This window comes from Drosophila arizonae, chromosome 5, assembly GCF_054131065.1.
Source record: "Drosophila arizonae isolate 15081-1271.41 chromosome 5, UAZ_ARI_1.0, whole genome shotgun sequence".
NCBI classification, from domain to species: Eukaryota; Metazoa; Arthropoda; class Insecta; order Diptera; family Drosophilidae; genus Drosophila; species Drosophila arizonae.
In genome coordinates, this window is record NC_142925.1 from 9,492,100 (window position 1) to 9,516,266 (window position 24,167).

The window sequence follows — 24,167 nt, forward strand, 5'->3', positions numbered from 1 at the left end:
TGAAGTAAACAGCAAATTGAGCATTAAGTCAAAGGTGGTAAAATTTTAATAGCCTAACTAAATGCTCGAGCAACCCTCGCCCGCATAGCAATACTTGTGCGTGCGTGTGTGTATGTGACCTAATCGCATTGAATTTAATGTCAAGCAATTTCTGTTCTCATACGACTGCCTGCTACTTTCCTTTACTTCTGTCTTTTTTCTTGTTCTCCCCCTCTCTCTCTCTCTCTCTCCTCTGCTCTGCCATTGCTGCTCAATTCTATGGCTATGTGGGTGCAGAGTCTCTTTGTGTCTGTGTATGTGTGTGTGTGTGCGTGGTAAATTCTTTTGAAAACATCATGAAAATAACATACTTTGAACTTTTTATTGTCAATTGCCGTCCGTCTGCACACAATAAAAACGAACTTCATTTTGGTCATTTTCATTTCATAATTTGTCGCAGCATTTTCACTTCTCGATTTCTCCCTGGACACGCCTCAATTTGATTATTTTATTGGTGTGTTTAAATATGCAGCAGCCATTGTGTGTGTGTGTGTGTAAGTGTGTGTTTGTGTGTTTGCTTGTCCAGTTTTTGTGATTAAATGACAATTGATGTTACTCTTGCTCCTGCTCCTGCTCCTGCTGCTTTGGCATCAACTGTCGCATTTGCCGTTTTGGTTATTTGATTGCGGTCATAAGAGTTTTACGCCACTATCAATGCGACCCAGCCAAACCGTCAGACAGTCCGTGAAGTGTGGCCATTCATATTTCACTCATGCAACTCATCTACATTGTGCAGCTGCTCATTGTAGTTACCTTTCGCTATTCACTCCCATATATATATACTATATGTGAATATGTCCGTTCGCTTTATTCATTCGCCGGGTTCAAGGCTCTCGAGAGCTTTTGGCTAACAATTTTATTGGCAAGCAAATGCGATTACAGCTACAAAGTTGCAGGCGTCGCACTTTGGCCACTGCAACTGCCACATGCCACACTCGTTGCGCTATCAAAATTGTTTGCAAAAAAGTTGCCACCTCTCTTTCATTTTTTGTTTCTTCTTTTTGTTGCATCCAAAAAACGTGCGCCAACTGCAAAATGTTGCTCCTGCAGCAGCAGCTACTACTCCTGCTCCTGCCCCTCCATCGACCCCTGCTACTCCTGCTGCAGTTATTTTTGCTACTCTTGCTGCTTGCTCTTATAATTTCCTTGGCGCTATAATTGCGCTTATCGCTATGTAAGAAGGCAAATTTGCCGCAGCGCCACGTGCCCAATCAGCAGCAGCCAGCAAAATAAATACAATAATAAAGCGAGCAAAAGTACAAGTAAAATATAACTGGCACACGGCACAAACAAACGGCAGCAACAGTAAGAGGAGCTGCGCATAATCTCTGACTGCATGATACTTGCTCATGATACAAAGGCCCCAGAAATCAATTCTGAAATCGTTCAACTGTAAAACTTGTTCATTCTCGACAATTCTTGATATTTCCCGTATATGGAGATGAGGCTTGTAGAGGAGAAATTGTAGAGAAGATAGCAAGTATTCAAGAACTAAATGAGATTTTGAATCCCATCTTTACAATTGCATTTCGCCTTTAATTGATTTGCTGGGAATTTTTATTCAATTAAATTGTAATAAAAATATTCTCTTGTTGATTATTTCGATTGCAGAGCAGAATATAAACAGTAATTGACTTGTTTCAAAAGAGTTCAGATATACAATGAATTTTTATGAAATAAAAGCTGGCAGAGTTTCAAGTTCGTCTAGGAGTTGACATCATATACAAGCTTATATACTATGGTATATTATATATTCAAAATATTTCTCTGCTCCTCAATGGCAACGAATGCCTTCTATTAACACCGAGTCACAGACAGCCTGTCTGACGTTCCGCCAAACACAATATACTCTTTTCACGTCGTCAACGAGCATAAGAAAAATAAGTATAAAAGAGAAATATTAAAATATATATTTTTCATTTTTTATTTCTTCTTCTTTTTTACAGCAATTGTTGCTGCGGCTGCTGCTGTTGTTGTTGTTGTTGCTGCTGCTGTTGTTGTTGTTGTTGTTGTGTAATCCGCTTAGCTGCCATCGCCAGTTGGCAGTTGCCATTTGGCAGGAGGCGGCGCGGCCAAGCCAAAGCGCAAAACTTAATTTGCTACGGGCCAGCCAAAAAAAAAGAAGAAGAAGAAGAAGAGGTGGGTAGAGGGTAAGAGATGCACGTAGGTGCAAAGAAAAGAGCGCGGGTAATTACAACATAAATTTGCCAAATTGCTTCTTTAAAAGAAGAGAAAAAAAGGAAGCAAGAAGAAGAGGCGTGGCAGCCATTAAATGCTGATGCAGCAGCACCGTCTCTCAGCCTCTCACTCCCCTCTCAGTCGTGGCTACATTTGCTGCTGTCCAAGCCATTCCCATGTCTGCGGTCTGGCTAGCTGTTAATACCTAGCAGCTAATCCCGGGGTCAGCATATGTGAGAGAAGGCCACTCACTGGCTAGCAAATTATCGCTGCCAGTTGACCAAACTTGATAAGGCCAAACATGTGTAGCCGACAGCAGAGGCAGACCAGAGCTTAGCCATCTCTGTTTCACACTCGCTCACCCACTCTCTCGCTCTCTCTGCGCCTGTCTCTGTCTCTGTCTGTGGTTGAAAAATAATAGGTTTATGCTCTGCAGGCATTGCTCATGTGATTGATATTCCAAAACTGTCGCCGTAACTGAAGCTGTAATTGTGGCAACAGCAACAGCAACAACAACAACAACAACAACAGCAACCAAATGCCCGAAAGCCTATTTCAAGTTTAATGTGCTTAATATTTGATTTGTGGTTGCGTGCGTGTATGAGTGTGTCTCTGTGTGTCTGTGTGTGCATATTCGCCCTAGTCACCGACTTTTGCATGGCGTGTTCTTAAATACTCATTAGAGCCGTGCCTCGCTACATATACATACATACATATATAAATTATATGCAACTTTTTGGCCTTGCGCAAACAGCTTAAGTTTGTCTTAAGACATTTTTGAGCTGTTTATAAATCAAGTTTTAAGTAAATTGTCGGCTTTGAAAAAGTTTGCTCGCATCTTTGCCGCGGCTCAGCACAGCATTTACCGCCCACATTTTCATACTCTTGCCATGGTTACTTTTCTCTGTGACAAATCAAGTTAATAAACATGTTTTGGCTTAGTTTAAAACAATTATATTTATATAATTAATTATCTTATTTCGTGTGATGTCATTTAGACTGTTAGAAATGCCCCACAGATTAACTTTTCGCTTGCTTAATTTTACTTTGACCTATTATTTGTATTCATTTTCTATTTATTTCACATGGAATATTTATTTAGTCAATTTTCACTCTTAGATGAACTGTGCTCTCTTTATCTTTATTTTCATTTCTCTATTTGTGTCTCTAATACAAGTGACTATTGATCGTTTCTAGCTCTCTGAGCAAAGACTTAGAGAACAATGCAAGCTGCTTTGATTCTCCAAGTCTTTACTTCGGCTCTGTAACGAGCTCGTTCGTCGGATCGGCCAGAAATCGATTTTCGTCTTTTGTTATTTGGCTCATTTGGGTTCGTGAGCGAAGGTAGGTCTTGTGTATGTCTATGTGAAGACCGTTTGCATTGACCCATTGAGCTATTTGTTCACTGACTGACTCTCATTATGCGAAGCTGAATCGTATCGCTCTCTAAGCAATGTTCGTTAAATGAGCTTCAAACGAGTAGTTCAATTCAAGGCGCTCAACAGAGAGCAAAGACGAAAAGAACCGGGGAATGATTTTATACGGCTTATTTCGCGATTCAAACGGGCTCTCATATGACTCTCCCTCAAATTTCTATTTTAGCAATACGAAATCAATTTGTCCTCCATGCTCAGTTTTTCCCCATATGCATATATTTCCCTCTCTCTCTTTCTTTTCCGTCATTTCACACTCTCTTCTTCTCTCCTACCACTACTTTTGTCTCCCACTTCCATAACTCTTCCCTTTCTCTCTTTTGCTCTCTCATTATATTATAATACGCCCGCCTCCGTATAGCACTCCACATGAACTTGTCTTCTCATTCACACACAATTTGAAGCCAGCTATAAAAAAAAAAAAAAACAAATTGAGTTTCAATCGCCTCTGCTCTCATATAACTGGCATTAGGCAAATGTCCCCGTTCTCCATGGTTACTGAAGCAGTCAATGGTCACTTCTCTCAATGGACTGCCCTTCACTTTGAGCCACACGACGTAATGCCATTGCACTAGTTGCTCATCTTTATACGCTTAGTCTGATCAGCATTTTGTGGCCTTTTTCTGCATTCATAAAGGATGACACTCACTGCCGCCGACGCATTGCCCGGGGCATCAAAAACAAAATGTGAAGAGAAAAACAGAGCAAAAAAAAAAAAAGGAGGAAAATAAAAAAGAAAAAGAAAAGGCAAACTGCTTTGGTAATTTTTTTAATGCTGCACTTTACTTGATAAGTCAACCACTTGAGCAAAGCGGCAAAAATCCATGACTATGTTGGCTTTCAGTCGTCGCTCTATCGGCTTTAGGCAGCTCTCTCTCTCTCTCTCTCTCTCGGATGAAAACTCGTTCTCTGTCTTAGGCGTGCTTTGGCCAACACCTGTCAACTGACTGGTCTGCTGCCTGGCCAGTCGCCAGGTGCCTCTCACCTGCTTGCACCACTGTTGGCATTTTGTAATTGCATTACGGGGCCGACAAAGCAAAACCTTTTGAAAGTACTTGCCAGGCTATGTGAGAGTGTGTGTATGTGTGTGTGTGTGTGTGTGTGTGTGTGTGTGAACTTTAAGTGCCCCTTTGTGTTGCTCTATATCAGCTTCCCACTCCCACTCCCACTCCACCTCTCTTCCTCCCTCTCTGTTGCATAGTTTTGTGTACAACCTGCAACATTGTCGCAGGCAGACGCGGCGTATACGCAACCTGGCCGTCAGCTCGTTTGGCACAAACACGAATGACAATTAAAACGCAGCCGTAAGCCATGTCGCATTGCCAATGCAACTTTGTGGCAATCCGAAACGTTGCCAACTATTTGGGTGTTGCAGTCAACCGCTCGACCCCACCACACTACCACCCTGCCACTCTACCAGCGCTCTGCCGCTGCCACGTGCATTTACGTGGATTTCAATTTCACGCTGCAATTGGCGTTAACTGCGCTGGGGCGCCATCTAAACTGCGCCATCAAATTGGTAAACTAATATGGCCAACAATGTAAGCGACTGTCCAAGCGTTCGACAAACATCGAGCGTCAAGATTGCTTTTATAATTGAAATGCTCGAATTACTTACAACCGCAGTCGAGCCAAAGCCATGGCAATCAAACTGTCTGCAGCCCCTCCCCACCCCCCATCCCACTCGTTCCACCCTGGCTGGCATTCCGGATGGGATTACAGCCATTAAGACTTGAGGTGCTCGGCCAGCCAGCCAGCCAGCCAGTTGGCCAGCTAATACACACAGGCCCCGTTAGGCTGGGGCACTATGCATAAATTCTAATTAAAATTTGTGCGCCAGGTGGTAAATAAAACTAATTATACATGCGCAAATCATCGACAGTCTATATATAGATACAGGGAGAGTTAGTGAGACTTAGTCAGAGTATGGGGCTGCGCTACATCACCTTTAAAATGAGATGGAAAAACTTTTCGCAGCAGCTATGTCTGCTGCTGAAGTTCGCCTCTAAAGCTGACAACAGCCAGCGCAGCGGTCCGGCAGCAACAAAAACAACAAGCAAACAAAACGAAAAAAAAAAAAAAAAAAACAACACACCTAAAAAATACTTTCAACAAAACTTTGACGTTGCTGTCCAGCCATGGAAGGATAGCAGGTGGTAGCACTAGGCAGAGCTGGGCCAGGGTATTGGGCAGCCAAATCAATGATGCAGCTGCCATAAGACCTCTAAGCTCAATTATGGCATGAACGGACGGGCAGACAAAGGCAGGCGTAGAGCGAGAGAGAGAGAGAGAGACATAGAGTGAGTGAAATGCAATAATAGACAAAGACATGCACTTGGCCCTTCTTGATGATGAGTCGAGCGTTTGCAGCTTAAGCCAAGCATTGAAATGTGCTTTAAAACAGCAAATCTGATGGCTATATAGATAAATTTAAGAGCGAGACTTTATAGATGTATATGTATTTAGAAGAATATAAGCACCACATATAAAAAGCTACACTGCGAGCTATACGCTTAGCCATTAGTTGCTGCCCGAATAAGTATGCAGCAAAAATTTTGATTTATTTATATCCAAATATTTCTTTTAGAATATATAAAATATAAAACAGAAAAAAATATATAACATACAAAATATAAAATATAAAATATAAAATAAAAAATAAAAAATATAAAATATAAAATATAAAATATAAAATATAAAATATAAAATCTAAAACATAAAACATTAAATATATAATATAAAAAAATTAAATATAAAAAAATATAACAACATAAAAAATACAAAAAAAAATACATATATATGTATATATATTTTATACACCCTGGCATTAAGCCCAACTGGATTTTTCTGCTCATCCCCTTCAATTAGAGTATTAAAGCGACGAGCTCGCGCCTGATTTTTCCGTTCGTTTATTAATAAAATTTGACGCTAAAAACAGCACACACCAAATTAGATTATTCGACGCCTATTTCGCACGTGCAGCTCTTAAAAATAAAAATTACAAAAAAAAAAGAGAAACAAAATAGAGCCGAAAATATGTTCCGTTTCAGCTGCTGCCTCTTTGTGAGAGTCAAATTCAATTTAGCTATGCTATAGCAGGCTAAAAACAAAAAACAAAAAAAGGCAAAATAAACTTTGATCAAAGCCACGACCAAATTGCTATTGTCAACGACCAAATACACACTCTGACACACACACATACTTTTGGAGTTCGCTTGATAGTCTTGAAAGAGCAATGTACGTACACGCTAAAAATTGTCAACTTCATTGGCAGAGCGTAAAAGGAAGAAAGAGAGAGAGAGTGAGAGAGACAGAGAAAATTGAGGAAAAAAATATGCCAAAAGTTGAAAAGTTTCGTTTTATTTTTAGCTGCTGCTGGTGCTGCTGATGCTGCCTCTGGTGCTGTTGTTGTGGTTGCGGCCGAAGCTGTGCTTTTGACGGCAAAAATACCCTATAGCTAAGTGGAAGCAGGAGTTAGCTTAGCTGGCAGGAGGTGCCATGTAATGTCGTCATTCAATAAAAATAGATAGAGAGCATAAAACGTAAATGAAACTGAGTCAATAGAGATGCCTATATTCCATATATAGACTGATTGACAGATAACTTAATAGTGAAATTGGTCTTTCAGTCGAGGCAAAGCCGGAGAGTATGTTATGTCACTCAATTTAAATGGATAAACCCCTTAAGCGCAAGTGAGATTGAATGACTATATATAGATTAATAGACAGATAACTAGATAGTTCGATTGGTCATTTAGTCAAAGTTTAGTTAGCTTAGCTGTCTGGAGATACAATCATTCAATATATATGCATAAAAAAAGATAAAAATAACCGATATTAAGTCACTATATGATATATACATATGCAAATATTATATATATAATCTGAGAGTCAACTATCTAGATAGTCTGATTGCTTGTTCAGTCAAGACAAAGTCAATGTTGATTTTTGCTATATCCTTTCAAAAGTTTATCTTCACCTTCACTTCAACTCATTTACAGCATAACTTATAGTCAGTCATTTAATGCTCGAACACTATCCATGCTGCAGTGTAAGCGTTAAAGCGTGCATTTGGACATAAACAACTTAACAGTCATTAAATTCGAGCCACCAAGCGATAAATGTCAATAGCACTGCCTGAAAAACTTTACAGCTCACACACACAGCAGCACACATACATACACACACGCACACTCGCCATCATACACTCACATATAAATACATATATGTATAAGCACTTGCAATTTATACACATAGCATTATGTATTGCAGCTGAAGTCCTTAACATATTGCGCATACGTCACGTTGACCCTCATTTTGTGAAGCTGTTGCTGCTGTTGCTGCTGCTGCTGTCGCTGCTTACGGCTGTTGGATTTGTTGTTGTTGGCTTACAAATTGCAGTCACTTTTAACTGATGTTGAAAACAAATGGAATGCGACAACAGAATCATTCACATAAATCTCATTTGTCCACTTTAGTAGGCCAGGTTGCACGGCCAGAAACAGCAGGAGCAGCAGCAGCAGGAGCATCAGCAGCAGCAGCAGCAGCAGCAGCTCTGATTCTTCGGCCTGGCAAACGAAATTTGGATTTATGGGCCGCACAATGATAAATTGAATTTCGCTCAAAATTAACTGTAAGCCAAAGTGAACGTGCTACAACAACAATAATAAAGACAACAACAGCTGGCTAAAGAAAAATGGTCGCAACATATGCGGCCTATAAAATGTGACAAGCCAAGCAACCGCAAAAGGAAACGAACTACGTTTGTGGCTAGCCCAAAGACAACGCCAGGCATTGCGTACGTGTGTGTGTTTGTATGTGTGTCTGCCTGCGTGTCTGTATGCCTGTGTTTGTGTCAAGTTTACTACTGGCAGCCTGGCAATGAAATTAGGACACAAGCTGTAGGCCATAGCCAGCACCCTGGCCCGGCAATTGTCTAAGCATATTTGTCGTTTGATTGATTTATTTTGCCTTCTCCGCACACACACACACACACACACATAAAAGACACAAAGCGCCAGATTTGTGCAGGCCAACAACAGAAACAGGCAGACAGCCAGCTAACAGACTTGTGGCTCAATTGTGACAGACAGGCTTCACAAATACAACTTACCCACTAAATGGGCGACCCGGCTAAGGCGCTTTGTCAAATCAGAGCAGCCTAAGCAGCTCACACGTAGGCTAGTCGCAGCTACAGCTTCAACTACAGCTAGCTGCTGCTCACCTGGCCTGCCCGCCAGCCAGCCAGTCAGCTAGCCAGCTGCTCTTTATGGCCATTTTATTTATTATGCAATCGTGAGCGAACTCATGGAAATGTCTGCCATTAGATACTGTTCCAGGCTCTATTTGAATATCTTAAATATATAAGGTATATATCAGGTTTTTAGCTGTTTTCCTGTTTGAAATTCTAGAGAGCGAATGCTGATATTGATTTTAAATAAAGCTTGGGCGTAAATTTAGCTAGATTTGGAGTTTTAAGGCTATAGCCCTATAAGCTTTAGAGTGCTTTAGACTATTTCTATAGCTTATACATATATATGTGTTTATCGATCTGTCGTGCTAGTTTTATAGTATTTCTATGCGCTATATTCTATGTGACAATAAAATACCAAATATCTAGCTATTTTTGGACATTCCGCTGTATCAAGAACTATTCAAAGACATTTGGCATTGCCTAAGCTGTTTTTCTTGCTTGTTATTTACTAAGTTCATCGACTGCAATTCTATATAAACCCAACGAATATTGCACCACAGTTACCAGTTTATATATGTATATATCTCAAAATGAACTTTATAGTTCTTGAGCTGGAGTTTTTATAGTGTCACTGCATAAGTATGCAGAGCTTAATGCATTAGCATTTGCTTTTATGAGTTCACATAACAAAAGGTGAAAGGTGAGTGTCTAAACTGTTGCCTTTTCACTGAGAATGCGATTTTCCATAACTTAATCCGTTGCGAGCTTGGCTGACAATGATGATGATGCTGCTGGCGCTGCTGCTCCTGCTCCTGCTGATGGCATTAAAGTTGTGCCATTTGAGAGTCAGTCAACTGCATTAAATATGCAAATGCGAAATGCCATCGTTTGGCATCGCACCTTTGACTCGGCGCTGGCTTTGTCTATCTTGGCTGACATTATCGAAATGCCAATCAATGGCAAACAAAAAAAATAAAAATAAAAATACGGAAAATAAGAAAAGTTGTTTGCAACTGTCGAATGCAATTCTCGCTTCAACCGAAAAACCCAAACCCATAGCCAAAACCAAAGCCAAAGCTATATGAAAAATTTAAATGCCAAATAAAGGAGCAGAAAATCAGGTCATTCAAAGAAATTGCAATGCAGACAAAGGTAATAGCTGGAGAGAACGAGTCAAGTATATATAAATATATATGATTATATATAATTGTACGAATTCCATTTGTGTTTAAAAATCCATTTTTCATGAAAGTTAAGAGTTTAATTTTAATAAAAATATACCCTATAATCGCTTACTGACTTATTTTAATGTAAATTTCTTCTAACCTCTAATGATATAATAATTAAAATATACTTGATAAGCAGTTTTATATATATATATACGATGTGTGTATAGATCTTTAAGAGATGCGCCACTAAAATCTACACAACAAATGCGAATGCATGCAGAGAGCGTGGGGTTTTACAAGGTGTACAAGGTGGGGTGGTGGGCGTGGCCAAGTCTATAAATTCAATTTTGGCGATTATGATTCTCTGATTGGTGGTTTAACTGCATTGTGCATTGGATTGGAAGATGAATTACGAAAAGTACTTAGGCATTTCATTTGTTGTGGGTGCACAGGAGCTGCGGTTGGATTGGAGGGTAGAGCGTGTGTCTCTGTGTGTGTGTGTGTGTGTATTATACACTTCTATATCTTATACATCTATGCATGTATTTGTGTGTTTAGCTTACCTGTTGAATAACAGGCCACAGCCGCGGCGCTGATGGCGTCGTTGTTATTGCCAATGCAGCCGCCATAGGAGAAATGATGGCTAGTCGAACCGGTGCCGGAGACAACGGCTATTTCGTCCAGCTCATGGCCCGGCGAGGTGCCAGCGGATACGAGCCGCGTCGACGATGTCGCCGAGTTGCCCTGCGAATTTTTACGTCCACGTAGCGAGAGCACCAGTCTTTTGGCTGTGGACATGCCCACAGCACAGGATGCTTACCGCCGCCTGCCGCCTACAGCTACCTGCCGGCTCCTCCCTCCAATCGCTGTCGCTGTCAAAAGGCAGGTGAATTTGTCCTCGGCGTCGTCGTCGTCGTCGTGGTTATTTTTGCTCAGGCTGCACCACCGGCTGCCACCGGCTGAAACTGCAATAAGAAATTGAAATGGAAATGAGAAACTTTTATTTTATTTTATTTCTCTTTTTTTATTTTATATTTTTGTCATTCAATATTTGCAAAAGCAGAAACGAAACTACAGAACAGAGACTGCAATAAAATAAAGTTGTTTAATCTGAGATTGCTCGCAGTGGCAGATACTCTATAAAAGTATAAAATGTGAATGCCGAGCAACCTGTACTGCAAAGAGAGAATGAGAGGAGAAGACTAGCAAAGAAAGGCTAAATATTAAAGGAGAAGGAAAGGCCAAAAATGCGAGAGTAAATCGAAAAAGAGGGCATGAATAAAAAGACAGAGAATGCAAAAGGAAGACAGAGAGAACGTGACAAACATATATATGAGAGAAATATAAAGATCGAAATAGTTGGAGATAAGAGATAAATATAACATGAAATGAAAGAGAAGTCGTAAAATAATCTAAAAACAAATTCCCTACAATATCATATGACAGGAAATTAAAGCAGAGAAGAAAACAAGAATCTCATGTAATGTATGATATAATTAATCTACACACGCCCACACGCGAGAAATGATCCTTTTCACATGAATTCGTTTAATTTGTTAAGTCATATTCCAATTGACTTAGCAGTTGCTATTGCTGTTGCTCTTGCGGCTGCTGCTGCTGCTGCTGCTGCTGCTGCCTGCAGAATATCTTAATATAACCATTACACTCACTTAATGGGCACTTGGTATAATACAACACTGGCTACCAACACTGCTATTTATAACCTTAATAATTTAGCCGGAGCTTCAAAGAAATATGTTAATCTTGAACGAGCGTCGACTGAGCTTGGAATTTTCATTTTAATGCGCCGCCAGAGTGGGGACACCATGTTGAAATACACTCTGCAAGCGTGTATGTGTATGTGCCTATGTGTGTGTGTGTGTGTGTGTCTGTGTATGAGTATGTCGAGTGTCAGTGAACAGAACAATCTTAAATTATGCAAATGCTTGCAATCAACGCTTAAGCAATGCCAACAGCAGCAACAGCAACAACGACAACAATGAAAAGTATAAAATAAAGTAGAAACAAAAAACAGAAAGAAAAAAATGGCACACAAAATGATTGCGACATGAAAAATATGCCCGCAATATTAGCATACAACGGCATTGTATTGAGAGCATCCCAGTTGGGCAATGGGCGGGGGCGTGGCACGTGCTATACACGCGAATGCCGAGCAAAAGCCGCTTAGGCAACAACAAAAACAACAACAACAAGCGAAATAGGCAACAAATGCGAATACCAAAAAGAATGGGCACAAAAGGAGTAGTCTAGCCGAGGGAGTGCATGACTAGAAGATACCCTTTTCAGTTACTTAAAAGTGCTCCATATGTGCGTATGCTTAATATTTCATTTGATGAATCAAGCATTAAAAAATTATCAAATATACCTAAATGATTTTAGACTTATATCGATTTTAATCGATTTCATGAATATTTAAGAATTTATCGATTACATAAAACGTCTGCATATCTAGTTCATACTCTCTCAAAAGAACGACTACAATTATACTTACAGATGAAGAGATGCACAGACGTAAGACATGCCCAGATTATCTAAGCTGTGCATCCACAAAAATAATATACTTTATAGGCCCTACAATATATACATACACACATTAATGTATTCTACTCTTCCACGCCTCCTGCAATCCGTCACATACAACGCTGTGAATACATAATATCCTACATTCCAATTTTTAATAAGTTTAGGGCATCCGCAAAAAAGGAAAAAAAAAAAAAAAAAAAAGGAAAAGGAAAAGGCAACCACTACCACAACAGAAACTGTCATTCAGTCAGTCACTGCCTTATCAATTTAATATTTAATAAGCCGTGGCTGGCATCTACAAATACCCCAGAATATATTCAGTTGAGTGTAAAGCTGATAACCCAGTCAAATGCCAAGACGGTCGGGTGGTTGGCATACGATTTTCAATTCCGATAACGATTACTATTACGATTATTTCCATAAGCATAAACAAGAGCCCAAGTCAGACCGCACTTTGCATTAAATAATATTAAAATATCTATAGATATGTGTGTTTGTATTAGCTTTTAGGCTCGCTAGACTTTAAAGTCTCATATAAATGGCAAACACGCACACACACACAGTCACATACACACACACACACATCTGCGACTTGACAGTTGTACGTGACGCATAACAAATTTGAGGGATTTGTTGCACTTTGATTGAATGTTCGCTGGCGCCGCAAAGCTAAATATGATTTATGTGCCACGCACACACACTCCCATACACTCCCACACACACACACACACACACACACATACACAGCTAACTTATCTAATTTGTCAGCATGACAAAATGAGAAAATAAGAAAAAATTTATTGCAATTATTTAAATTTTTGTTTTTGATTACGCAAAGGCGACAAAAGAAAAAAGATGACAGAAAAAAAAAAATAAATAAAATAAAAAAAATGTTAGCAACAACAAAAGTGCTGTGCAGATACGGGCGCTCTGTCAAGCTCACTGGCTGGATTTGTTTAGCCAGGTTGGCTCTGCGTTCCGGCCAAAGCCAAAAGGCAATCAAGTGTTGCCAAAAAACTATGCAAACATGAAAATTGCCAAAACGCAACCCAGACCAGATTTCAAATACAAACCCAAAGCCAAGCACCGAGTCAGACGGAGCAGAATAGGGCAGGTGACTGACACAGAGAGCGGGAGAGTGTGTGCGAGTAAGAGGGAAAGGGAAAGGGAGTTGGAGCTGTAGCTGTAGCTGTAGCTAGGTGAGAGAGCAGCAGATTGCGGACAATTGTTTGCGTTGTGCAAGTGTCAACAGCATTTGCAATTCTGTTAAATTTTTACCTCTTTTGGGGTTTTGTCAACGCTTCGCTTGGCAACTGTTGTTGTAATACCCTGTTATTGACAGCCAGCTCCAGCTAGGTGTATTGTTCAGAATTCTAAAGGATTTTGGATCTATCAAAAGCAATTTAGATGTCAGGCGAGTTTGTAAGGGCGAAATAATTGATATGAAAACCGGACTTAATATGTGAATGTATTTAAAATATACTGCTATATATGCTGGTATATTTCAAATTATTTTAAAACACATATTTTTTAATTTATGATAAATTAAATGTATTAAACATATTATTATTAATTATGTTGAGGATTTTTTTTAAATTTTTTATGATGAATTGTATTGTATTGTTTATTTTATTACTAAAAGCAAAATATAGTAAGCTAACTTAAAAATCACAAAAATAAATTAATTACAATAATACATAAATAAATTTTAATTTAATTAAATTCAGTGTATAAATAACATAATAATCAAAAAAGTCTTTCAAATAAAAATTATGTACAATAGAAAAAATAAATAAATGTATTTTTAAAGCATAAACTGCTCTCATTAAAATAAATAAAATTCAATTTTTATTTTAAATAATTTCTATACTAAACCGTTTTTATCTACGCAAATTTATCTTCTCTATAATTTATCTAATCAGCCGAACACTGGCCAATCGTTCACATAAGTTGTGTAAAAACTACAATTGTATTATTACATATTTTGTATGCATTGCCTGTCCGACTGTGAAAATTTAGTAATTTACCTCACTATCCCTCTCTCTCTTGAGAGATATATATATTTTGAATAAATTAAAAATTCTAAAGGGAAATGTATTTTTATATTTATTTCAATATGCATTTCAAAAGTGAGTTTAGTCAATATTATGACAATTGCAATGCTTATTTGAAGAATACATAGAGACAAAAAGTGATAGAGAGTGAGAGAGAGAGAAAGAATAGAGTGAAGGAGAGTAGAGTAGAGTAGTATAATTTTTGCTGTTATGCAAATTTGCCAACGCAAACGCATTTCAATTTAACAATTTCCACCCGCTGACAATATTTGAATTTTGCGATACGCTTTTGCTCTGGGCACAATTCATTATCATTCATTATCATTTGCCATTCAGCGCTCGGGAATCTGGATTTTGAATTCAGTTTGGCATTGAGCATTCGCGGAGTTGAGTCGAGCCAAATGGCACTTGGCTAATTAAAGCCTTATGTATACGCAATGCGACGCCGCCTGTGAGGACAGCAGACAGCAGACAGCTCAAAAATGATGGTCAGCATTTGTCCATCTCGCATGGCAGCGAACTAAAAAATGGATCGCCATCAATCTCGCGCTGACATTAGCAGCGACAGCACCGAAGAGCGATGGTGACCATGGAGTGCAGAGCAAGAAAAACGAACCAAACGAACGAAAAAAAAAAAACACACACACAAAAACAGGCAACTAATTACAAAGCTGTTGACAGTACCTCAGCGTCATGCGAAAAGGAGTTTACGGGCATAGCAGATAGCGGACAATGGGGTTTGGTTTCGCCTTGCTTGCCAGATTAGGGCTCTGATATCCTATCCTCTAGCCAAAAGCTAGCCAAAAAAAATGTATATATATCAAACGAAAAGCAACACGCTTAAGCAGCGCCTGAATTATGTGTACTTGATAGGGCAATACCCTGTAAGCTCTGACAGTTGACATCTTATTATATATTGTTATTATGGCTTTAATAGGTGTGTTAAGGGTGGAGTGTTCTTGCTATGATTTAAGGCAGATATAGCCATAAATTATGAAAAGTTGTAGAGGGTGGCAAAGAGGGAGAGAGAGGGAAAGTGGATGTCGAAAGGTGTAAATTGAATGAAATGTAGTTATAAGTGGAGTACAATAAATTCCAAGTACTTCTATTATATATATACGATAATATATTATTATCATACCTTGCTAAAAGCGTACTTTTTAATTCCTTACGCTCTGAGCGAGGGAGTTCGGTTGTTCTTGATATTGTTCTCTGTAGAGCGTCTTGAGTTGACTGATTCGTGTGAAGCTCGTTCACCGAACATTGTTTAGAGAACGATACGATTGACGCTCGCACAAATGAGACTTATTAAGTGCACAATAACTCAAAGACCCAATGCAAACGGTCTTTACACACACAAGAGATCGATGTGTTTAGCATACAAAGCAATACATAGACAAAACACGATGAGCTTAGAGAAACCAGAGCGGAGAGAAAAACAATGAAAATACGTTTCAGGCCGATCGTTCAAGAACCGAAGCCATTGGTTACTCTCTGAGTGTTTGCTATGTTTTATATGAATCTCTGTTATCTCTAAAGAGATTGAGTGAAATATATATCGATATATTTATCCTTGAACGAACACACGAAGAAGTAGAAGAGTAGTATATTGAAATTTGCTTTAAAGGTATGCGTAGAATGTGATCCATAATAAGTAGTAGTAGTAGTATAATATAGTTATACTATAGTACAGTAGTAAAATAGTATAGTAGTAGTATAGTATAGTAGTAGAATAGTATAGTAGTAGTAGAGCGCAGTAGTAGTAGTATAGTATAGTAGTACAAAACTATAGCAGTAGTATAGTATAATAGTAGAAAAGTATAGTAGTAGTACAGTATTTTTAGTATATTGTAGTATATATAACTACTAATTTATAAATATTAAAACCATAATGAGTATACGCACCGTAAACAGGGAACTCGATCTGGCTGCTACATTCTAGTCTACTGTGTTATACATCTCCATCTAAGCACTTAATTAATGCAGGGTATACAGATAAAAAAAAACAGTAGCCAGATTATGCCAAATGCGCGCACATTTGTCAACTAAATGTGACAGCATCAAATGGCAACCGGACAACTGGCCCAAGGACAGAGCCTGAGATCAGAGCCCACACAGCGCTTATCACTGAGCAAACTAATTGCAATTTCAAATCTAAGCTGCTTAAAATTAAACTTTTGGTTTACTTGGCAAATTTCACCCAGGTAGTCTCGAAATACTAGCTGCTATTGATTTTGAGTAATTGGATATGTATTTCAGTGCTCTCATATTCTGAGCAAGTGTGCTGATGGGCCGTGATTTATAGCAGGAATGATTTATGATAAATGAAATATTCGCTTGCATTTTATATATTTTCAATAAAATGCGCATTTAATAACCAGCGCTGCTCTCATTCAATGAAAGCATGCATATATTTGAATTTTAATAAGCGCAAACGTATTTGAAATGGAAATAACTTAATGCTGCTGCATTGACAGCAACAGATTCCGATTTTATTTTAATTTAATTAAAATCGATCAAAAGTTTCAGCTGCCCACAAATATTGTTATTCAAAGAGCCTTAAAGGCTTAAGTTTAGTTTAGCATTTCATGAACCATTTCCCCAGCAAGCGATGATGATGGAAAAATTAATGATGATTCTCTTAGTGATTGAGCTCTCAACTCGCACTCGGACAAATAGTTATGATTGCATGAAATTTTTAGTTGAACCTTTAGAATGAGTTGGCATTTCAGTTGTTTGTAAAATCCATGGAATATAGAGTTTTCGCTGCTCATAAAAATGAAGATTATTATTAAATTGTACAAACTGTTGCATAGCTTTCAGTTTTAGTAGTTTCATTATTTAGTTTTCATATCTTCGTTTCAGCAGCTGAGGGACATCGATAACAGAATCGATATAAACGATCGATTTTAATAGACAATCAATAACTATAATATTGCAAAGGATTGTTTCAATTCCATTAGAATTTTAAATAAAAAGCATCGCTCTATGAAGCAACGATCCCCACCTCATATTCTGTACTGCCTAGAATTATAAACTTATCTACATATTCATAAATACAGTCATATCCATCTTAATTCCTTTTTCCCCAAATATTTCCATTATTTAAGAGATCCTTTAAATGTCGCTGCACGGAGCTCTGTGTATATAAACATAAACATGCATATATTTAGTCAAGGGCTTTGCAGCTGTACGCTTCATCTGCTTTCTTTTCGTTTTTGTGTTTTCCAGGTAAATAAAAATCAAATTAAAAGCACTTAAACCTCCTACTTTTTTTTTTCTTTTTGGGTTCAGGTTCCCGCATTGTTACGCTTTATGTTATTTATTGAAGCGATTCATATTGATGGCTGTCGGAGCAGGGCGTTTGAGTGTGCCACGCCCACCTGGCGAAATGCAAATTGCAGAATACAAAATGCAAATAAACATAAATGGAGCCAACCGCAGCTGAAATACGTTGAAACAAACAAAGTGATCTAATGGAGAGTACTCGACTAGCAAATACCCTGACCAACAAATTTTACTACAAAGTTGAACAAGTGCCATTAAAAATATATATATATATCCATTCACTTTCCACTTTTTGGGCTTGTGCTTGTTACAAAAACATTTGCTAATGGTCTTTTGATGACTAAAATTGTCATGTTGACACAGTGTGTTGCATGTGGCAGCTAAATGATGACCTGTCTCGCACCTATTGCAATTGTTTTGTTTGTCAGTTGAATTTTTGGCAATATTTCTAGGTGCAACAACAACAATTGTTGTGGTGCAGCAGCTGCTGCCACACCACATTTCTGCTTTGGCTGGCAGCGCAAATATTTAATTGTGCTTAGCTTTTATTTTGTTTTGTTAATTCTATTACACTAACTATTTTCCGCCCTTTACACGTCACACGCACACACACACACACACACACATACGCAGCGTGTTTGGACAACCACAGATGCATCACCTGCAGCTGGGGCGACCTCGCGCTCTGCCTGTGGCTTTGCCACACAACAACTAACCCAACTAGCCAGCCCCCTGCACTCGCTCGTTTATACACTCGGACTTGCTCTTCCCTCTTCTCTCACTTTCTCTCTCTCACACTCCATTCTTGTTTGGGCTCTCTTTTTGACGCCATCTCGTATGCCGATTCGCTCAGACTTCCTCTGACTGGCAAACGTTGCGCGCGAGCTGCAATTTATAACTGCACATACGTGCATACTACAATCTTGCCACGTCCCCCCCTCTCCCCACTCCCCGCGTCATCACCTTTTTTTTAGCAGCCCACTTTCCAGCACAGCGCCAGCAGCACATAAACATTTTTGTTAGCTGCGCTTTAGCTGCACAGACGGTGCTTCGCTTTTGTGCCGAGGTGCCAGAGTCCGCTTTCGCATTCGCGTCCTGCTGCATGTCCTGGAATGAGACCCAGACCCGGACCCGGACCCGAACCCGGACTGCTGCTGCTGCTGCTATTATAGTTTTTGTGATCCGCCGAAGCGCAAATAAACAAAAGGTTCGCTTCGTGCAAAAAGCAAAACAAAATGAAATACAACTACGAGCGACGTCAAGAACAATAAAAAAAATAAACAAAAACAAAGCATAAATATTCAAAGAACGTGGGCATGCACGACTACACGAGCGATATGCTGCATTTGCAAGTGAGAAATTTAAACTTGACAACTGGAGCAAAGAGAAAGCGCTTAAAATTGATTCAGATGGTAATCTGAGCATGGTATATAAAACTTCAATTCAAAGGCAAATTGAAATTCCTTTATTAATAATAAAAATTTACTCTATCCTATTAACTCTATTTTATTATTATACATAATACATGAAATTGGAAATATTTTCCATTCATAGAGCAAAATATGTAAATAAATGGAAATGAACTGGAAATCGGAAAAAAATTAAAGAACGGTTTCCAAGGCTCTTAACTCTACAAATCTCAAAACAGAATTACTACTTGAGCCGTCAACTGAGTTATAAGACATATAAATATAAGTATAGCCTGCCTTATGCATATAAATATAACGCGAGACTGTGAAGTCAACAGCTCAGTCCAACAGCAGAGACTCCCACTCTTACAGTAGTATTGGTGAGAGACTGAAAGCGTGTACAGAGTTGTTGTGGAGATATGGTTGGAGTGAATTTGCGTGTTGGTGGCAATGTTTCTCAGTTCTCACTCCGCGAGAGTGAGACAAAGATGGTTGCCGAACGTAGTCACAGCGGCTGCTGCGTGGGAGTGGGATGGCTATTTTGGCATTTGAACAGGGTCGTTGTGGGGGTCAGTTGACATAGCGAAGCGACCAGAAATTGCGAGAAATTCGAAAAAGAGCACGTAGTAGTGAAGCACAGTAGGACGCCAAGAATTAGTATATATACAAGACTGCCTGTTATGATATCGTGGAGTTTAAGCTATGTAGCTATATAATTAGCATCGCTTATACAGTAAAAATATTTTGTCTAGGCTATAACAAAAGAATCTTGACTTAAAGCAAACTACACCACACTTCATCTTTGCCAACTCGCGCAGGGTATTACAAAAGGCAACAAAGTTCGGGTAGCGGGCAGCATAGCGTCAGTTGCAGCTATAAAAGTGCTTGAACAGTGGATAAGGGGCAAAAGCAGGAACAGGAGCAGGAGCAGGAGCAGGAGCAGCAGCAGGAGCAGCAGCAACCGGAGCAGGAAGGGGTCAACACTTGCAGCTGGCAACAAATTTGCTGTCGCAGGCTAAATATATGTGCTATCCAGAGGCAGCTTTAGGCATAGGCAACAAGGCAAGCCAGCCAGCCAGCCAGCCAGCTGGGGAGCCTAGCAACCAGTCAGGCAGCCAGACAGCACCCATGTGGCATGCAGTCGGCAAAAATGTAGACCAGCAGAGCGACAGAAAAAGAGAGAGAGCGTGTGTCAGAGTGAGACAGACAGAGAGAGATTATTAATCAATGGTTGGGACTTTTTGAGAGCTGTCAACTAAAGAGATTTGTTAGGTTTGCCATAAGAGCCATAATCAAGCAGCGCTCGTTGCGTGGCAAACGCACTTGGTTTGGCTTTGCTACACGTTGCCAATTTAAGTGGCTAAACGCTGCCTGCATTGACTCCAGCTTTAGCTCCGCTTTGGAGCTTACAGTTTGTCATGTGCTGCTGCCGTTGTGTAAATTGAATGCGAAATTAACTGCCAAGGCACTGGCAGAGCTTACACATAGTAGACCTGCTTTGCAATTGCTTTTGCATAATTGAAAACTGCTTAAAGTTTTGCTAATTGAGTTGCATTTCAACGAAAAACGCACAACAAACTAATTTTCACATCAACTTTTGACGTCAAACAGCATGAAGAATTCAATTTAAGTGTGGGAGTGTGTGTGGGAGTGTGTGTGTGCGTGTGTGTGTGGGTGTGTGAATGTGTGCGTGTGTTAACGGGTGCTATGAATTTTATCAGCCTGTGCATAGTCTGTGCTTTAGCTCCCTCGCTCTCTCTCCCACTCTCTCTCTCTCTCTCCACGCATGTGTGTGTGTGTGATGGCAGCTGTTGTCTGCTTTTGACAGCTGCCTCTGATCGTTTTGGCCATGCTTCGCCCCGCCAGCTGTCAGGCGTGTCAAAACAATTGTCATTCATTCCCAGCTTGTCTGTGGCTCATTCACATCTCCACTTCCCATCGCCATTTCTATTTCCAGTTACCGCTCCAGCTCCAGTTCGCCCACACACATATTGTATATATGGCTTGCAATTATGGCCCAGTGACATGTGTTAACAGCACAGTCAACCAGTTAGCCAGCCAGCCAGCCAGCCAGCCAGTCATTCAACTGGGGACGCATTGCAATGCGCTCTCAACATTTCCGCACAGTTATTTTGCCCATTTCCTGTTGCCTTGGCTTCCAGGCCGATGTCGACGCCGATGCCGACGCCGGCGCTACACATTTTGCCACGTTGCGTATACGACGCATTTTACCGCGTTTGAAATCAATATCAATGGCTGTGCGCAAATTCTGTTAGCTTCGGTTAGGGCTTGCTCCCCAGTTGTCGCCTTGATTACTCCTGTCATATTATTTTCACACTTGAAATGCTCCATATCGATCTGTAGCGTTGGTCATTATCAGTGCTGACCATTGTGTGTGGGCGAGCGAGTGTGTGTGAAAGAGAGTATGCGTATACGTGTGTGCATGTGTGTGTGTGTGTGTGTGTGTGGCACTTGGCTGTCACTTAACATGCTTCTGTTGGGCCGTGTGGCTTTTCTAATATCCTAGCATCCGCTGTCGCTGTCATTGCACTCCCTAGCCCCTACAAGCCATGAAGCAATTGATGTATTTGTATACCCTGTACTTTCTAGGTGAAAGTCTTAAAATGTTCTCAAGAGCTCAGGGGGAAAACTTGATCAGTATATCTCTATATAAAATTCCCAAAAAATACTAAAGCTTTCATTTTGTACATATCAGTTTAAATTACAAAAGTTTCCTGCACTAAATCGAAATTGTATATATAGTTTTTCAAATGAAATCGATATCCTTTTGGAATAATTATAGTTAATTGATTTAAAAAAAAAAAAAAAAAAAAACTTCTGCTGACTTTTGTAATATTTTATACATAAAAGTCAACTAAAATTTGTTTAGAGACTTCTTTTATCATAGAAATAGAATTTGTATATTCTATTAGACAGGACTATCAACTATATACCCTACTGATTTAATAGATTAAGAAGAGTAAGACTAGTACAAATTAATATAAGTATGTGCCGCCCAAATAATCATTATAAATTGCACTTTATCAATTTAAAAACTAGATTTCGTTTATGTTTTTAGTCAGGTTTATCGAGAACTAAACAAAGACTGAATTATTATTTAAAATATTTTTGATGACCAGCAACAAAAATCAGTATGAATGCTGGGTATCTCATAGTTTAGTCTACCCCAGCTACTCACACGCTTGCCTGTTTCAATTCCTAGCCAACTACCGCTGCGAGTCTTCAAGCGTTGCTGTCTGACCAACACATGGCGTGGGTAATTGATGCTATATCGGGTTAGTGTGTGTGTGTGTGTGTGCTGCTATATATGTGTATGTGTGTGTGTTGATAGTGTGTGAAAAATGTCAGGCAAGTGGTTATCAATTTTCGCCTCGCGCACATGTTGGCCATAATTTGCAAGTGTGCGCGCGTTTTATGAACCTTCGTTTGGCGTCGGCTTGGCTTAAGCGAACTCTGACTTGCCATAATAAACATAAATCCAACTAGGGTCCTAGTAAACAACGACTCAACATTTCACACATCATTTTTTACAGACATAAAAAACAAAAACAAAAACACAAATACATACACATACTTATATATATATTAATGAATACCTAATGAAAATGCAGTTTCCAATTAAAATATTACTAACAATGGCTGGCGCACTGATTGCATTGGTAAGACTGTCTCTTAGACTTCTCCTATCTGCTGTTCTCTCTCTTTCACTCTTTCTTACACACAGAATCCCTGCCCGCCCGCAGAATAGTTTGCCCAGCAGCCGGGCCAGATCCATTACCTTGACCCTAACGGACTCCGTAAGGGACCCCAAGTCATCCGATGGCTTCACAGCTGTTACGACTGCTTTAGAGGCTGCCACTTTACCCATGGATCACATTCGACGACCCAGACAGTTGATGTCGTGCCAAATCGCTCTAGCCGATGTCAACGTTTTGCATATGCCCTGCGACATGGATCTACCGAATCTGCCCAAATATATCGAGACATTGCCCAACCAATGCATTTGCGCCTATAACACGCGCTTCCATTCCGAGCAGGACTATCGCAACTTTAAAATCTTACAGCTCGAGAGTTTCTTCTTTGGCCAATATGCGGAGCGCCTCAAACGCTTCGAACTGGATCCCCATCAATTCGACTACAGAGTCTAATTCGAGCACATATTAACAACACAAAAACTGTTAATCGTGGCCAGGTGCATAAGATCATAATGTGATTAAATGTTGATTTACTGTAGATCAAAAGTAGCTCAAATTGCAAAGTCTTGTATGCAGTGTATCGAAATTTTATACGCATTTAGTATAATAATATATGATTTTTTGTATTTACATATGCAAAAGCAACTAAAGCTTATTTTTAAGCTATGGTCTATTTATATACTGTTGATTTTGTCTTAAGTGGCATAACTAAAGTTAATGATATATATATACTGGGAATGCCTTTTCCTTCTCTTTTCTTGAATATAAATATGTACAGTGGCTCATATAGTTGAATTTTATATCAAAATATAATAAATACAAAATTAATAATAAGAAAAAAATATTAAAATTACAAAAATATTATTACTAAAATAATTTATAAAAAGTTTAATAATAAAATATATATAAAATATAAAAAAATATTATAAAAAAAAAAGTTTTACAAATATTTTAGTCACATAAAAATAGTATACAAATTGTAATAATTAAAATATATAGAAAAATTTCAAAAATAAAATGAATAATAATAAATTATTAAAAATATATAAAAGTATATTTTATATTCATTCCATTCAAATTGAATTACCAAAAAAAAAAATTGGCTTAGATTTCCAATGAACTGATAAATTTTTTTAGCATTATT

The 24,167-nt window shown here is 39.0% G+C and overlaps 2 protein-coding genes across 13 annotated transcripts in view; one reads left to right on the top strand and one right to left on the bottom strand.

Annotated features, from left to right (window-relative positions):
• Positions 1 to 24,167, bottom strand: part of LOC108616304 (uncharacterized) — a 96,477-nt gene that overhangs the window by 48,687 nt on the left and 23,623 nt on the right. For all 12 annotated transcript variants that reach the window (XM_089469593.1, XM_089469592.1, XM_089469591.1 and 9 more), the window contains exon 3: positions 10,576 to 10,977. In XM_089469593.1, the coding sequence (XP_089325719.1) occupies positions 10,576 to 10,810 (235 nt within the window). In that variant the 5' untranslated portion in view covers positions 10,811 to 10,977. The remainder of the gene's footprint in view (positions 1 to 10,575; positions 10,978 to 24,167) is intronic.
• LOC108616312 (uncharacterized) lies at positions 22,804 to 23,678 on the top strand. The gene is made up of 2 exons (XM_018011419.2): positions 22,804 to 22,987; positions 23,072 to 23,678. The coding sequence occupies exons 1-2, from the start codon at positions 22,928 to 22,930 to the stop codon at positions 23,474 to 23,476; spliced, it is 465 nt and encodes a 154-aa protein (XP_017866908.1). The 5' UTR covers positions 22,804 to 22,927; the 3' UTR covers positions 23,477 to 23,678.